At 42.4% G+C, this 16,463-nt stretch overlaps 1 protein-coding gene across 1 annotated transcript in view; it reads left to right on the top strand.

Moving 5' to 3' along the window:
* pmepa1 (prostate transmembrane protein, androgen induced 1) overlaps positions 1–16,440 on the top strand; it is a 30,293-nt gene extending 13,853 nt beyond the window's left edge. The window contains 3 exon segments of the mRNA XM_020621202.1: positions 13,813–13,852; positions 13,854–13,956; positions 16,348–16,440. Of these exon segments, the coding sequence (XP_020476858.1) occupies positions 13,813–13,852; positions 13,854–13,956; positions 16,348–16,440 (236 nt within the window).
* Positions 16,441–16,463: the final 23 nt, after the last annotated feature.

The raw sequence follows: 16,463 nt of genomic DNA, 5'->3' as shown, positions 1-16,463 counted from the left end.
TTTACGTGTGCTGTTGGTTCACATTCTAAGGGCACCAGGCGGAGGGTTGATTATATGAACATATCCAAAGGTCAAAAATGTATTTCAATATTGACATAATGTGGTGTGGCAAAGAAGACATGATTGTTAAAGATATTTATTGCACCACAGACCAAATGTCTCCTAGAAATGATGTTTATATATTACTAAATTGCTTTTCTGATTACATTTCAGTGACAAACATAATCCCTGGCTGGATTATGTTCACATGCAACATTTTTCTGGCATTTCGGGGTGGATGGTGGGTGAACACATCACTGAGCTGTGACACCAGTCAGTGGTGAGCCGTCGCTGAGTGTCTGCCAGGGCTCGTCTTCCCAGTATGTCCCACATTGTTGGACCCCGTCGGTGGCATGTTGAATCTGTGTCAGACCTTGTCGGTGAGAAAGACCATTCTGCTTGGCTGTTCAGCTTAGCGAATCAGTGCACAAGAAGAGAAATGTTCAGGAAAGCCCTTCAGCTTGTCACTGTGGTATCCATGAGTTCACACAGTTTGTGTGGTTTCTTCTTGTTTTTCACCTCCACAGCCTCCTTTTGTTAGGGGAGGCGACAGTGGTGCGGTGGGTAGAGTAGTTGCCTTCCAGGTTCAAATCTCGTTGGCTGCAGCCCACATGTCGAAGTGTCCTTGGGCAAGACACTGAAGCTCCTGTTGCCTGTGATGGTGGCGCGTATGCACGCAGCAGCCCGAGGCCCTCGGTTCCAAACATAATTTCATTGTACGTGTTACAGCGACAATAAATAAAGCTTCTTCTTCCACAACTAAAACTCCAGTGGCATTTTCAGCTTCTTATCAGAAATATTCTCAATTAGAAGCAGCTATAAACAGCAGCTGTGTTGAACGAGAGCTGCTTTGTTTACACTTGTATGTCCACAGTCTAGAAACGTTTTCACACATGAACTCCACACTGTGTCCACAGAATCAGGCCTGGGCCTTGTCAAGAGCTGCTCTTCAACACACAGCACACCACGGACGGTAGTCTGTGCCAGACACGTTCTCACCTAATGGAAATACTCAGTTTGGTTTATGTGCAGGGGTGTGCCTGGGTAGAGCACAATCAATCAATAATCAATCCATCATAAACTTTATTGCCAAGTATGTTAAAATACAAAGAACTTTACTCCAGTTCAATGGGCCCCAGTGTGCACCAAATAAAACAATAAAACAGAATAACAGGTAAAAAAACAACCATCTATTGATACATACAAGTTAAAATGAGCTATTTGGTATGTACAATGATTACATCTATAGGTTATTGCACTGTGGTGTTTGTTGTATCTTGTTACACATATCAACATGGGTTAAGTGTCCATCAGAGTGACAGCTCAGGGGGAAGAAACTGTCCTTGTGTCTGGATGTCTTGGTGCACAGTGACCTGTAACACCGTCCAGAGGGGAGGAGTTCAAACAGTTTGTGTCCAGGGTGTGAGGGGTCTGCAGTGATCCTCTCTGTTCTCCTTTTGACCCGTGAGGTGTACATGAAGGGCAGGCTGGCACCGATGGTTCTTTCTACAGTCCTGACTGTCCTCTGAAGTCTGTTCTTGTCCTGTTTGGTTGCTGAGCCACACCAGACAGTGATGGAGGTGCAGAAAACAGACTTGGTGATTCCTCTGTAGAACTGGATCAGCAGCTCCTGGGGCAGGTCGAACTTCCTGAACTGCCGCAGGATGTATATCCTTACTTTCCCTAACCTTAAGCGAGTTTTGTGAGTGTCAAAACATAACCATATAAAAGTTTAATCATAGTGTAGTCACTACAAGTGGAAGAAAAGACAATGTATATACACAAAACCTGTGAGTGAGCATCAATATGTGTCAGAATCGGCGTGTATGAACGCCAAATGGTGTTTGTGGTGGACTCGATTACAAAACCAGATGAACTGATATAGCTGAAGATTTTTTACTTGTAGCAACTAGACAAACAATACACAGTCCGGGATACAAAATCAGGTCGAAAAGACAGTCCAGGGTCAGCGCCGGTAGACAGGTGTAGCCAGGAGATCCAAACTCGAGTGGTCAAGGGGAAAGCTCAGAAGGTCGGTACACTGCAGGCAATCAGAACTGGAAGGGCATAGGCAAAGCACGGTGGTCAAAAACAGTAATCTAAGGTCATAAACAGAGAATCAGGCAAGGTATAAATGCGGGAGAGTCAGAGCTGGGGTCTAGAACAATCTGGCAGCGTCCTGTGGGAGGACGCTGCCTAAATAGAGGTGAACACAGGTGCAGGATAATAAGGAGCAGGTGAAACTAATCTGAGTAAGGAAGAAAGTAAAAAAACCTAAGCTATGGTGAAACAAAACAGGAAGTAGAATCAAAATAAAAGCCTGACAGGAAACAGCGGAACCGAATCATGACAATACGTTCAGCATCGACATACGGTATTTGCCAATATGAAAACATCATTTCCTCTCTCATTGTGTTGATAAATGAAATCCAGTCAGCATTACAAAAAGTATTAGTTGGCACTTCCATGTTTCCATACTAGGCAGATATTACGCATCCTGTAGCTCGGACATCGTCTGTCTGTGTAAAGGGGCTTTGGGCTGGAAACAGCTTCTAATTCTATGAGTCAAAAGAAGCTAAAAAGCTCCAAGCAGCTGCAGAGTTTAATGACAATCCTCTGTGGATGCATCCCTACATCTGACCCCTTTCAAGTTACATGTCATTTGATTCAGTGCTGCCATAAAAACACTGGCTATCACAGATTTTTTTATTTTAGGCTGTGTGGGTTCTAGCTCAGTGAAAGCAGCCTGTTAAACACACATTTTGTGTGCACACACTGTAGATGTTCATGTACTGTAAGTCATTAGCATTATTCATAATTCGTTGACCTGTTTTCGATGCACATTTACATTAAATGTAGCCACAGCTCCATGTGCTGTCAGTTCATTACCATAGTTTATTAATGTGGAATTGATTTTTCCAGACACACACATACACACCCACACACAGACAGGGTCAGCCAGAGTGTTCAGACATTGCTGGGATTAGCCAGGTGTTTGTGTGTGTGTAAGGACTGGCTGAGCTGGTTTTGTACTGGCACAAAACACTGTTTGGATAGTGCCTGGCTCACACACACATCCACGACACATCCACCACTGATCTCAGCCTCACCACATCTTGCTTTTACCTTATCTAAGGCACAGACACACACACATACTGTACACCTGCAGTATCAGCATAACAGGTCTTTTTAGACTCATTTCTTGCTTTCTCAGTGTTCTCGATTTACAGTGAAACACTCTTCCATTATAGAAAAGGAATACTGCTGAGTTAGTAAAAAAACATTCTGGTTTGATGTGAGTCATTTGAAGACCTGAGTTTGGGGATGATGGTATTAATGGTGGCTGTTTAATTTTAGGTAGCAAATGTCTGCGCAGATACATTTATAACAGAGAATTTAACTCGGCATCTACGGTTAAATCCTGACAAATAACAACATCTGCAAAAGAAAGGAATGTACAGCAAATAGGCGATCAATCGATCAGTCAACTGACAGAAATTTTAGCAGAAGCTACTTTGATAAGTAGTAAATGCAGCTATTTGTTGTTGCTGCTTCTTAGATGAGCAAGTGCGACGCTTCTTCTGTTGTGAATGTCACATTGAGTGTTTTTGGGTTTTGGACTATTGACTGAATAAACCCAGATGTTCGATGACATTACTTTGAGCTATATAAACTTGTGACAGGCAATACTCACAGTTTTTTTGGTGTTTTAAAGACAAAATAAATAGCTTAATGAGGAAATAATCATCAGATAAATTGATAATAAAAATGATTAATTGCACCTTTCAGTGAGCTGTCATGTAAATCATGATATCTAACCTATACTGTAGATACTTTATGACAGTACAAGAGATTTAGACACTTTTGCTCATGGGAACTTTGTGTTTGGCACCGCAGACAGCTGGGAGAGGACCAGTAACTTACCTAACTACCCTGACTGTGAATAAGTGTGTGTGTGTGTGTGTGTGTGTGCCAGAGCCATTACACACACAGACACACACACACACAGGACTCTGCCTGTGACCTGCCCTCTGCGACTCTGTCTGACTTCCCTCTCTCTTTCACATTCAAATGAACAGTGTGTTTTTGTGTCCGAAGGTCTGACTGTGTGTGTCTGAGAGTGTTTGTTTACTCAGGACTGTGTGTGTGTGTGTGTGTGCGGGGGTGCGAGACGACAGGGGTAGTCTAGCTCCTTCTGGCTAGAATTATAATGAGCATCTCACACACACACACATGCACTCAGACCCAGACAAGCAGCTGATAATGAGGTTTGATTTTCATATGTTTCAGACAGAATGCTCTGCAGGTCAGCGAGTACACAGAGAAGCTGATTGTGTGAGTGTGTACGTACACGTCTTTCTGTGGACATATTTTAATGCAGAACCATTGCTATGAGGACATTTCAGCCAGCCCTCACACCTCCACAGGGCTATCTGAGGGCTAAGGTCCAGGTTAGATCAGGTTTAGGTTAGCTGTGATGATTAAGGTTAGGGTAAGTGGCTTGGGAATGCATTATATCGGTGGGTGTCCTCCCAACTATAGAAAAGCCAATGTGTGTGTCATTTCACATTATCTCACTTTTCCATTTTCTAACATTAACTGCACGTGTTCATTACAACTGTGTGTCATTTACTTAAGTCTCTGCTTTGTTCCCATTTAGCGTCGTTTCCAAGTGTCAGCACAGCCAGACTTAACTATTTATTCATTACGTTCGGGCACAGCCAGGCTGCTCTTTGTGGTGACATTAAATACCCAGAACAACACAAACAACTCAAACACATTGACATCTTAAAACAATTTGCCGCCCTTGGTGTTAATGTGTCACTCTGGGCACCACCACACAAACATCTGCATTATGCATGTTATGTTGCTTTGGTGGTGCTTTTTAGAATATTATACGGTTTCTCACTGTATTTTATTTTGTTTTAAGCGCTTCTTAAAAAGTAGAATGAATACAAGCAGAAACTAAAGTTTTTGAATGTCATCAGCAGACGTCATCTGTCCTACAGTCTACATTATTTTTATTTTGCCAGAGCTATAATGGAAAATCGTGTCTTAGGGTACTGCAGTTTAAAATAAGAAATGGCACACCGGCCTCCAGACGACAGGTGCCAGACAGAGGTACTATAAGAAATGCAAAGTGATGAAGCACAGACTAACTGACGTCTGCAGTGTGGCGATATTGTGTTTATATTTCAGCTTCAAGCCAGCCACCTCAACAAACACATACACAGAGAAATACATCAGGGAGTGACAACGGAAAATAAAACTACAATAAAAGTATTTTTGCTACTTTGGGTTTTTAACATCATTATGATGTGTTAGCATAGCAAGATCGGTTGTGCTACGAAAAATAGTGCTCATACAATTCATTTAAAACTACTTGTCAAAATGGCTTAAGAGCTTCCTTTCGATATGTTTTTAAGCATTATTATACTAAAGGAGCAGTGACCTGTGAAGCTTTCAATGGCCCCAATGAGCTGTTCCATCGTGCTGCTAATGAAAACAGCTACAGGATGCTGCTTTTATCATTATGCTACTCAGTTCATTAGGACTACCCAGGTATGGACAATTGGCCATTTATAGTGCACAGCATAAGCTAGTTTAATTATATTTCCAACTGCATCTCTTGCAAGGTAGTGTTCATGTTCTGTATACAGTACAAAAGGTCCAGTAAACTGCTCATCACATTCCCCAGAGTCTCAGCTTCAAGCTTGAAGGGTTGTTTTACTTCTTTATGTTTCTTTTAAACCAAGAAGCAATTGAATGTATAATAATGCTGCCATCTGAAAGCCTTGTTTAGCCAGAGGATCAAGGGTCAGAGGTCACAGCAGTTGATTGTATTGGTAAGACTTAGCATCATGCTCAGTGTTTTATGACAGGAATATTTAGTCTGTGAACTACTCGCTGCTAGCGTTAGCATAGCTACCACTCCAAATGGGACTCGCGGTTTGTTTGACATGGTAGTTCCCAGGATTAGCGTGCTAAATTTAGGCTAATGCTCCACTCTGCTCTCCTCTAAAGAGATCGGCTCTATTTATTCTACCCTCTTCTACTCCACTATGTACACATCTGCTGATTTTGTTACTTCTGTCGTGCTTTACTCAAATCTGCCATCCTCTCCTGTTCATCTTTGGTTCTTCTCTGATGTATCTGCCACCATAGTTCACTCCTGTTCTCTGTTTCTTCTTCTGTTCTGCCATATGTCTCTTCTTGTTCTAATCTGTCTATGCTGAACATTTATTTTTAATTATACTGATCACTTGCTTGCAGTTAGACTGGGGGATGAGGGGAAAAACTGATCAGGATAAAAGTTTGATTTTAAGAAAAGTGATTGTTTTTTTTAAGATAAACCTTTGTTTGTGTTGGGGATAATAAGTGGGGCTGCTTTTTGCATCAATGTGATGAAGTGCTTAGTTTTTCTACATATGTTTATTCACTGAATTAGACAAGAACACACCCGCGTCTTGTTGCTTTATCTAGAAATAGTTTATCAGTTCATTTTATTGTGACAGGCTGTATTTCAGTTTTGCACTGTCAAATTATACAAAGTGTGACAGAGGACTTTAACTGTCCCACTTGTACCACAGTGTCCGTCCACAGGAACCTGGAGACATACTGAAAATGATGTTTCCTTTATCAAGGAGAGGAGACAGATACGAGGATGAGGAGGGATGATAACTGACCCTCTCAAAACACAAACACACAAACCTCCCCCTCCATTTTCCCACTGTTGCACCCAGCAGCGGGAGTTAGCGGACCAAAGTTCCCACACTCGTTAGCTGCGCCGTGACCGTATGTTCAAAGTCGATGGAGAGAGAGAGTGCGTGTGTTTATATGCGCAGCCCTCCCTCGACTCCCTATAGCTTTTCTCATGGAAACTGGCAAGCAAACTGTGAGCTCCTATGACCTATAACTCTCTCTCACACACACAACACACACAGCTGTCTGTGCTATTTCAGACTACCCAGACTGTCGAGTCATCCGAGGACTGAGGAAAGAGGGAGGAATTAGCAGCTTCTCTCTCTTTCTTCCTGGTGTTTTCTGTGTCCCTTTCTCCTTTTGTTCTCTTTGTTTTTATTCTCCTCCTTTGCTCTGTAGTTTTGTCCCTATCCAAACATCATTTTTCCTGCTTTCGTTGTCTTTCCTTCTTTATAAACCTTTTAAACTACATCTTTTCTCTGTCCTTCTCTAATATATTTTCTTTTTTCTTATCCTTCCTTACTTCCATTCTGCCCCCTAACTGAATAGCATCCTATTTCCTCCTTTCCTTTTCTACCTTTCCTCCCTTCCCAACTTCTTACCTTCCTTCTCAACTCTCCCTTCCTTCCTTATCATCCTTATCATTTGATTTCTTCCTACTAACCTTTCTAAACTTCTTAAATGCCCCCTTTCTCTCTCTCTCTCTCTCCTTCTCATATATTTTCTGCTCTACCATCTTTTTCTTTATACTTTCTTCCTCCTTTTCCTCCTTCCTTGCTTTTTCTACCACATACTATCTTCTCCTTTCCCTTGCCAACTTCCTACCACTCCCTCTTTTCTTCCCACCAGATTTTTTCTTCCCCGTCTTTCTCGATGCCTTCCCTTCTTCCGCCCTCATATTATCCTTTCTTCTACCCCTCCCTTCATTCCCCGTCTGCTCTCTTTGAGCCATCTGACTTGGCGGTGACTGCCAGTGACCTTTAGCTGAATGCAGGAGGAGGAGGAGGCAGATAGACGTAGAACAGGCAGCGGATGACAAATGAGCTAATTGCTTTAGATTAACCACAGAGTGTCTGCCTGCCTGCCAGGTTTACAGCCTCCTCCTGTCTAGACAACACCACGGAGGGAGGGAAGGGATCAGCACACTCTCATGCAACATGACTGAGAAGTGAAAATGTCTTAATGTTGTTGTTGCAGAAGGAAACTTAAAACTGTAACTGTAAGAGAAATTATGTTGTGATATCCTGACATCCATTTGCTCTCATCAGTCAAATGTAACCAGATAGCATCTCTTCATTAGAGCTTACAGTCCTAGTAAACAGTCGTGTCTTTCACTGCCCACAGCTGTAGCACAGACCATGTATAGAGAGTTCCCCTTTAACTCAGCTGCTCATTAAGTCATAGAGGCCAGAGAGGAAAAGATTTAAAGCTGGTGAGTCCGCTCTCTGTGGACAGTGTAGGTCTTTGGCTCTTGTTACCATTGCTAACTCTGAGAGACGAGACAGTCCAAGTAACTACAAAACAGTGCTGATTTATTCCATGAACACAGGTAAAAATTAACATTACACGCTCAGGTATCTTCCACCTCCAACCTGCTCACAGGCAGATGTAAGATGAAAGACCCTGAACCCACCAGGCCTATACATTATATCCCCTCGGTTGGGCTAGCCCCATACTACACAGAAACGTCAACCGAGACGTCTCTGTTACAGACTATGCAGCTGGTCATAGCAGTAGTCAAAACATGAAGCAAATCAATGTGTGAATGTGTGTGTCTGTTGGTTAAGTGGTGTGTAGCTAAAAACATTCTCACGACCTCTAGTAACATGTCGTGACTTAAACATAAGAACATATTATGGCTAAGGCTACAGTTATACACGTCATAATAATAATATTAAACACCCTGTCTGCTGACAGTCATCAACTCTTCTCTCTAGTTATCCTTGACCAGATGTACCCTGTAGAAACTCATAAGCATGACTAAGCATTTAACAGTCTAACTAGACATCCTATCTCCACTAAACAGTTCTAATACATAAAGTATCTATCCAATTTCTATCTGACCAAAAATACCTAACAACGGTGTCACAGACAGAGCCCAGTCCTGAGCTTTGAGTGCTCATTTTCTCTGCAGTGAACAACCAACCAGCAGAATCTAGTGTGAGTAAATGTGTGTGAAAGTCCGTTCTTGTTCTATAAGATGTTCGCACGAGACTGTCTCGACCAGAAAAACCTCCAGAACCTTGAAAACAAGTTGGAAAATTGTGTCTGGCTTAACCACACAGCATTAAAAACACCACAGGACAGTTAACTGAGGACAGACATCGATAACCGAATGCCAGCGAACAACACAAGTCTGAAACACAGAGAGCTCGTGTCTTGTGCATTGTTGTCTAGGAGTGTGTCTTATATTTCAGATTAAACTAACAAATTAGTTGATTAACAGGAAAATGATTTGGCAGCAGTTTTTTTTTTAGCAAAAATGCCAAACATGGTTGATCTTGTTCTGGCATCACATGTATGAGGCTGGATGTTTGGGTTTTAGACTGTTGGTCAAACTGGAAGCTTGAAAATGTCACCTTGGGCTTTAGCAAGCTGCTTTTTCTTCTTTTATGCTATTTTGTAGAGCGGATGACTAATCAATGAATCAAGAAAATAATCAAGAGATTAATCAATAAAATAAATGTTAGTTGTGTCCTGTGATGGACTGGCAACCTGTTCAGGGTGGACCCCGCCTCTTGTCCAGTGTCAGCGGTGATTGGCTCCATCTAGTTGGATGGATGTTAGTTGTACCCTGGCATTACACAAAGGGCTGCTGACCAGAACTAATAACAGAATTTATTCCTGGCAGAGCAGAGTCTTTAACAAGGAGAAAATAAACAGAAACAGGAAATTATCTGCAGGTGTGGGACTTCTGTGACCTCAGTGCACACTAAGTACAAAATCAAGTAGAAAAGCATCAGAAACTGGTGCATTCAGCTCTTTATTGGTATTTAGCAGAAACAACCAGCTGCAGAAAAATGGAAAAGACTCAAATACTGAAAACCCTGAATGTCGCTCTTCCCCAGGTTGAACACTTGTGAACGTGGGGCTGAGATCTCAGAGCTCTGTGAATTTTCCAGAAGGCCGTGCTCTGCGTACCGAAGAACCAGCGTTATTGCATATTGTCACTGTAGTGTGTTTTGGCCTTAAGGATGTTTTCTGCACAGCACATTTGCTTTAAAAATTATTTGGTGTTACCAATAAAAGCTTTTCAATATGAAGGGAAGAGATGAAATTAGGATAAAGAGGGAGACAGAAAAGACAAGAGTGAAAGAAAAGAAAGTGCATTAGCATTTGCGTGTCCACATTATGAATCTGCATAAAAATGTTTTTTTCTGCACAGCTGAAGTGGAAAAAGTGGTGTGTTGCTATTATGTAATTTTGTTACACCTTCTCGGGGAAATTCACTTAATGTGCATAACATCTGGACAGAAATATAAGGAGTGAATGATTTCCCTGTTTGTGTGCAGCATGGAAGGAGTGAGCTCAGACACAGGAGGAAATGGAAGATGAGAGAAAGACCAAGCATGAAAATTAGAGGACAAGAAAAAGGAGGGAGGAGGTCTGCTGACTGACCCACTGACCTCCTCGTTTGTGAGCTGACGGGGTGCGCCACAGGCTGGCACCCACTCCTCTGCAGCTATCTGCGTGAGGACACTCACTGACATAACACAGTCCCCGGCCCCCTAACAAAACCATCACAACTAAACGACGTGGTCTAAAACTCAAGCACAGAGTCTGCTGGTCCCATGGACTGTGTTAGTATGTGAATTATGACACGATGAAACGGACAAGCTGAATGGAAACAGCTTTTGGTTAAGTTAGGGTTTCGGTGGGAAACTGTGGAATTAAATTAGAAAAATCACAGCACACAGATCTTTTGAATCAAACACGGGTACTTGTACATTAACAGCAGCTGAGACATCACTAATGTTATTTGTTCCATCTGTGGCGTACTTGCTATAACGAGCCAAAATGTCTGCGGTGAAAAACAGCTATGAATCACATTTATTTGGAAACTACAAAGGCAGACAAGTGCCCTGGCGCCAACACGGCTGTCAAGACTCAGGTTAGCGAGATTAACCCAAAGAGCCAAAACCACATGTAATGTACCACGACATGTAGCTGTGCTCAGCTAGAAGGGCGGTTCCTGCTGCTACTTCCTACTGTGTTAACATCCATATGTTCCACTGTGGAATGTAACCTAGTAACTATACTCAAATACATTTTTGAGGCATCTGTATTTTCAGTATTTGATTTTGTGCTACGTCATGTTTTGACTTAAAGGCAAACACTGTACTTTTTACTTCACTATTTAGTAACATATTAATATAATAATCCTATTTGTATTGTAATCATATACATTCATGTTAAATGTGCCATTTAACAGTGTTTTACCTTCTACAGTGACAGTTATTCTCTGTCATCTCTCCTGCTTTCATTCTTCACACTTCCCTTTGTTTTCCTGTTGTATTAAATATAAGTACAGTTGTGAAAAACTTCTCTAATGTTTTCAGTTTAATATCTTCATAGCTGCTGATGTGTGTATGCTATGAGGCCGGTCACACACTGCCCCCCCCACCCACTGATCAAACCCTACAGCGTCTTCATCTGCTCTACGCTGTAAATACGAGACCGTTTGTGTATCATTCTCATGTGTTGTCCTGATGTTGCTCTGCAGTTTAATAGTGACACGTGCAGAATCAGAGCTGTGGACTCGGCTGAGAAGCTTCCTGTGACCAACAGTCTACATGGAGGATTCACCCGCTTTCTAAAGTTTACTGGTTTCTATTGCCCTTCACCTCCTACTGAGTAGGGAAGCTCAACCTTCGGCCTTCGGTCTCTGCCCCCCCACTTCATCCCTGTGTCTCTCATCATTATTCCGTTCATCCCTCTGAGCCATCTGTCTCTCCCAGACGCTCCCACCACTCCCCCACTTGTTTCTTTCTGTCTCCCCCACCCACACACACATTGACCCCCTTTTGTTCACAGCATTTGGGGTGGGGGGGTGTCTGGTCAGCTGTTCTTCCCTCCCTACGTGTGAGTGTGTGGGAATGTGTGAGAAAAAGTTGCAGACAAAGCTTGACCGAGGCTTAGAGTGTGCGTGCCGGCTGGCCAGGACACACGCGCGGCGCTGTAGCGTTTGCAGGACGTGTAGTTTGGAGTTTCACTGCAGCAGGAAGTTTTGTTTTCCTTTCTTTTATTTTTGTTATTTTGTTGGCTTGTACACTTAGAGTCAGTGGAATACAAACATCTAGAACAGGAGAGGAAGCCTCGGTCTTGTGGAGTGACGGGACCATGCAGCCTCCATCAGGGAGCCACAGCCATGACAGCTGTGTTCAGACCCAGCTCTGTGGTGAGTCTGTCATCTCTGTGCACAGACGGGAAAGTCTGTCTTTGATCAGTCGGCACCGTTTGGCTCTGATCTTCTTCTCATCTGATCTTCAGCGTGTTTTTTCAGAGTACTGCAGGCGACAGAAGCAGAAGTAGAGGGAGGTTATTTAAGTTTTTGCTTTTAAATGCATGTTTCATATCACAGTAGGCAAAAAATCCATCAGCTGAATAACAGATGATGTGATGCACGTCGCTTATCAAGCACAAATGGCAGCAGTTCTTTGGTTTCAGTATCTCAAATATGGCAATTTGCTGCTTTTCTCTGGTTTATATCTTTGGTTTTCAGAGTTGTGACAGAAACAAACAATTTGAATGCATCAGCGTGGCAACACTTGGGCCGCCCGCTTGTGAAATTCTCTGATGGGTTTTCATCCTTTCAGTTTCATTTGAATGTGGCCATAAATGCCAGTAATGCATTTTCAAATGTTTACTGGTTTATAAAGTAAACGCAGAAATAACAGTAAATCATGAATATGAGATGCACATGTCCAGCAGCCCTTTTCCAGAAGGTGCATGGTGCGACTGGACGGGTCTGCTTGTTTAAAAACACAAAGCAAGTGTCCTGTCAGGGAGTAAACACCAGCCAGAGAGAGTTCTCATAAAACGAATGGATGTATTTTGCTATATTTATTTAGATTGTACATTATTTTGATCAGTCTTAAGTCATTAGTTAAAGCTTCAAATTGTAGAGAAGTGCTACCTGGCCTTCCAGGAAATGTACTATATAGTGATACAATATGACATAGACTTTGGTGTAAGTTCTACTCGTAGCTATGATATTATGAGAGTTTTGGTTCTGTTAGTTCTGCTCTGATTGTCAGGTTGTTGTTTGTTGTAAAATATGTTCTGGTCACTTTGCAGGGTTGTGTGGTGGAGCCTGACATTAAAGAGGAATGGTGTTGTTGCTGCTGTGTTTGGCCAGAATAATACATAAGGGTTGAATTCACAAAACCACCTTGATGCTGTGTGAGACTGTGAGAACTGGTGTGAACTGTCTGAAAACCAGTCTGTTTGTGTGCAGGACACTTTGTGTTCCTCTGTCTGGCTTGGCCATGACCTCCGGCTGCTCCCTGTGGAAAAAAAGTGTGAGAAAATGCTCCATTTGTGTGTGTGTGTGTGTGTGTGTGTGTGTGTGTGGTGCTGGTGGAGGCAGGGGGGTGTTAGAACAGACTGTCTTTAAACAAAGCTAGCCCTGTCTGTCTGGCCACGTGTGCGTGTGTGTGTGTGTGTGTGTGTGTGACCTCTCCATAAGGACGACATCTATGTCTGCACTCAGTCTGAAAACCTTTTCTCTCTCACAGCTGCTGTATTGACACTTTACAGTCTAATCGTTTAGAATCAGACGCCATGTTAGTGGTAAACTCCTGCTTTGACAGCAGGGGTTTGCCCAACAGATAATATATAAATAAATATAATCAACCTAAAGCTACTGTATTCTTCTCTAATGTAAGATACTAAGTTCATATTGTTTCTAAATGATCATCACTATTAGTCCATGGAAGCCCAGCTTGATATATTCCTCTGTGCTTGACCTTCAGTGATGAACAAAAACTATTTAAACCACAAGGAGAAACACATGAAAGAACAACATATTGTTGCTAATCCTAAACAGAGTTTGGATGTTTGTGGTTGCAGCCCAGCTGGAGTTCGTCCAGATCCTGGTGATCGTGGTGGTGATTGGTGGTTATCCCCTGTCTGCTGACCCCCTACCGCCTGTCAGCACGCTCCCTCCTCTCCAGACACGCCCCCACACGCAGGAGACACCTGCCGCTGGCCAACGTAAGTCAGACACCACATTTACACCTGAAGTATCTCAGCTCTTGTAGCTGGAATGAACCCAAGCAAAGTTTACTCTGGTTGAAATCTGAGTTGAGCTTTACTTCATTATATGCAAATTATTCCCCTTTTGAAGCCAACACCTGATGTGCACCTTTTTTCTGTTCATTCAATCATACAAAGGCTGTCCGGTTTCAGTGACTGTCGTTCGGCTGTAGCTCTACGTGTGCATGTGCTCTTCCTCCAACATGTCGTGTTACTTGTATATTTATATCTACAGATGTGAAAATTCATAGGTGACATCTTTGTTTCCATTTTTTATCTGACCATACTGTTTCCTGGGTGGCGCATGAGAAACCAGGTTAATGGAAGAATTCCGATGTTTGGCTGTGGAACACAACATGATGCTGTGTTTAGTGTCTTTTTGAGTTTTAGCTGAACTTAGGGCCAACCCTAACCCTAACACCTAACCCTGAATTAAGCAATTTTGAATATGAGGATGCACCTCCACAAGTAATAATCTTTTCCTTTCTATGGAAAACAGGTTTGTGGTTCATCACAGGGCATTTAAGAAACCAGGAACCTGCTTACCTATGTGCTCTTCTGCACCACAAAATAAACATTTGTGTATTTTTACTTTAGAAAGGCACAAATCATTTTAGGTTTAGGTTTGAAAGTACTTCAAAATCTGGCCTTTCCTGATAAATGTTTATATTCCTTTTTTTAAGTTTTGTGCTTGTGTCCTTCTCAGTTGTTTAGTTGTGTAGGCTTTAAGGGAAACATTGGAGCTTGTCTCTCCCTTTTACTTTTACGTTTAATGAAATTTTCTAACCGAGCCACATCACACACACCATGCTATGCTCAAGCAAGACCGCTCCTTGTGCTGACTGCCTGAAATTAGTCGGCCCAACTCGGATCCTCTTTCTCACCTATTACAGAACAGAGCACACAGACTGAAAGGCCAGGCAGAAGAACGGGAGGAAAACTGAGTATGACAAAATGTGTGATGAATTAGAGTCGCTGACTACACCTTTAATAAAAAAATCAGAAGAAAGAGTTTGAAGAATGCTGAGCGACACCATGTGATTAAACACTGCTCCAGGCTAATGCTAACACACTGACTCATTTAAAGGCTACAGCTGATCATGACAAACTATTTTGAGAAAGGCACGTTGATTTACACCAGAGACTTTGTATGACTTCACTTGTGCTCCATTAATCACCTGATACTGAATAACGGATGAGTTTGTGTGTGTGCGTGTCTCCAGTCTGCAAGTAAGATATGAGTAAAGGATGAGACATAAATGAGTGCACACATGCACGCACACACAGAGAGCTACTGAAAAGCTCAGGAGACTCAAAGCGTCCTAGTTAGTCTGGATTAGCAGACAGACACAGTGGCACAGATACAGTGAGACAGAGGAGCAGGAAACAGGAACCAGAGAAGACAAAAAGTTTCTTCCAGATATTTTGATAGAAGTCAAGACCATCTTTTGTCTTCCCCTCAGTGCCAGACACAACTGATTTCAGTTTCCTTAGCAGAGTGTGCTCAATCTGGCAAAGAAATCCATCCAAGCTCATTATGTAATGTGTTCCAAGAAGGTTCCGGGTTTGTGTCCCGGCCGACCCGGGGCCTTTCTGTGTGGAGCCTGTGTTCTCCTGAATGTGTGTGGTTGTTTGTCTACATGTCAGCCCTGTGACAGACTGGTGACCCGTCCAGGGTGGACCCCGCCTCTCGCCCAGTGTCAGCTGGGATTGGCTCCAGCCCCCCGCAGCCATCTTCAGGATAGAAGATGGATGGATGTCCAGACTGTTACAGATCTGTGTGTGGACTGATGGGAATTTGTAGAGGTGTCACCTCACAGTTGTTAATGTCATTAAATGGAACTTACATTAGCACAGCAAAAGGTCGTATGATTCGCAGCAATAAAAAGACACAAGCAAAACTGTCCAACACTCTTGTGACGTGAAATTTGAGAATTCACATTTTTCAGTATTGCCAAAGTTTAAAAATATTGCAATAAGAGCAGCTAAGACAATGCCTTTTGAGGGATAGAGGGAAGAAACATGATGGCAGTAAGTGTTTGCTGTGCACCAGTGCAGCCCTCTAGTGGATCAGTGTGTCCCAGGCAGCTCGGTTTTGTGTTTGCTGTATTTAGCGCTGGGAAGGTTACTTTTGAAATGTAAAAGGGTACAAACTACTAGTTACCCTGTTATAAATGTAAGAAATAGTTTGATTATTTTAATTACTTCATCAAAGTAATGTAATTTACTACAGACTTGATGAGATACATTGATAAACGTGTTTAAATGAAAGTAAAACTGCTCAGTAGGTCAAGTGAAGTAAGTGAATGAATACCAGTGATTAACATGTATTTTCTCTCTCTCTCTCAGGAGGGAGGTCTGTGGTCCTCTGAGGGCACAGGAACAAACAGTGGCCTAACTGAGGTGAGTTTTTCTAACCAAGCAATGCATTGTTTAAGTTAACATCCTAAAAACAGCTAAATTAA

This window comes from Monopterus albus, unplaced genomic scaffold (genome assembly GCF_001952655.1).
Source record: "Monopterus albus unplaced genomic scaffold, M_albus_1.0 scaffold255.1, whole genome shotgun sequence".
In the NCBI taxonomy this organism is placed as follows: Eukaryota; Metazoa; Chordata; class Actinopteri; order Synbranchiformes; family Synbranchidae; genus Monopterus; species Monopterus albus.
The sequence above is the reverse complement of the archived record's forward strand: the minus strand, read 5'-3'. Positions and strand labels throughout refer to the sequence as shown.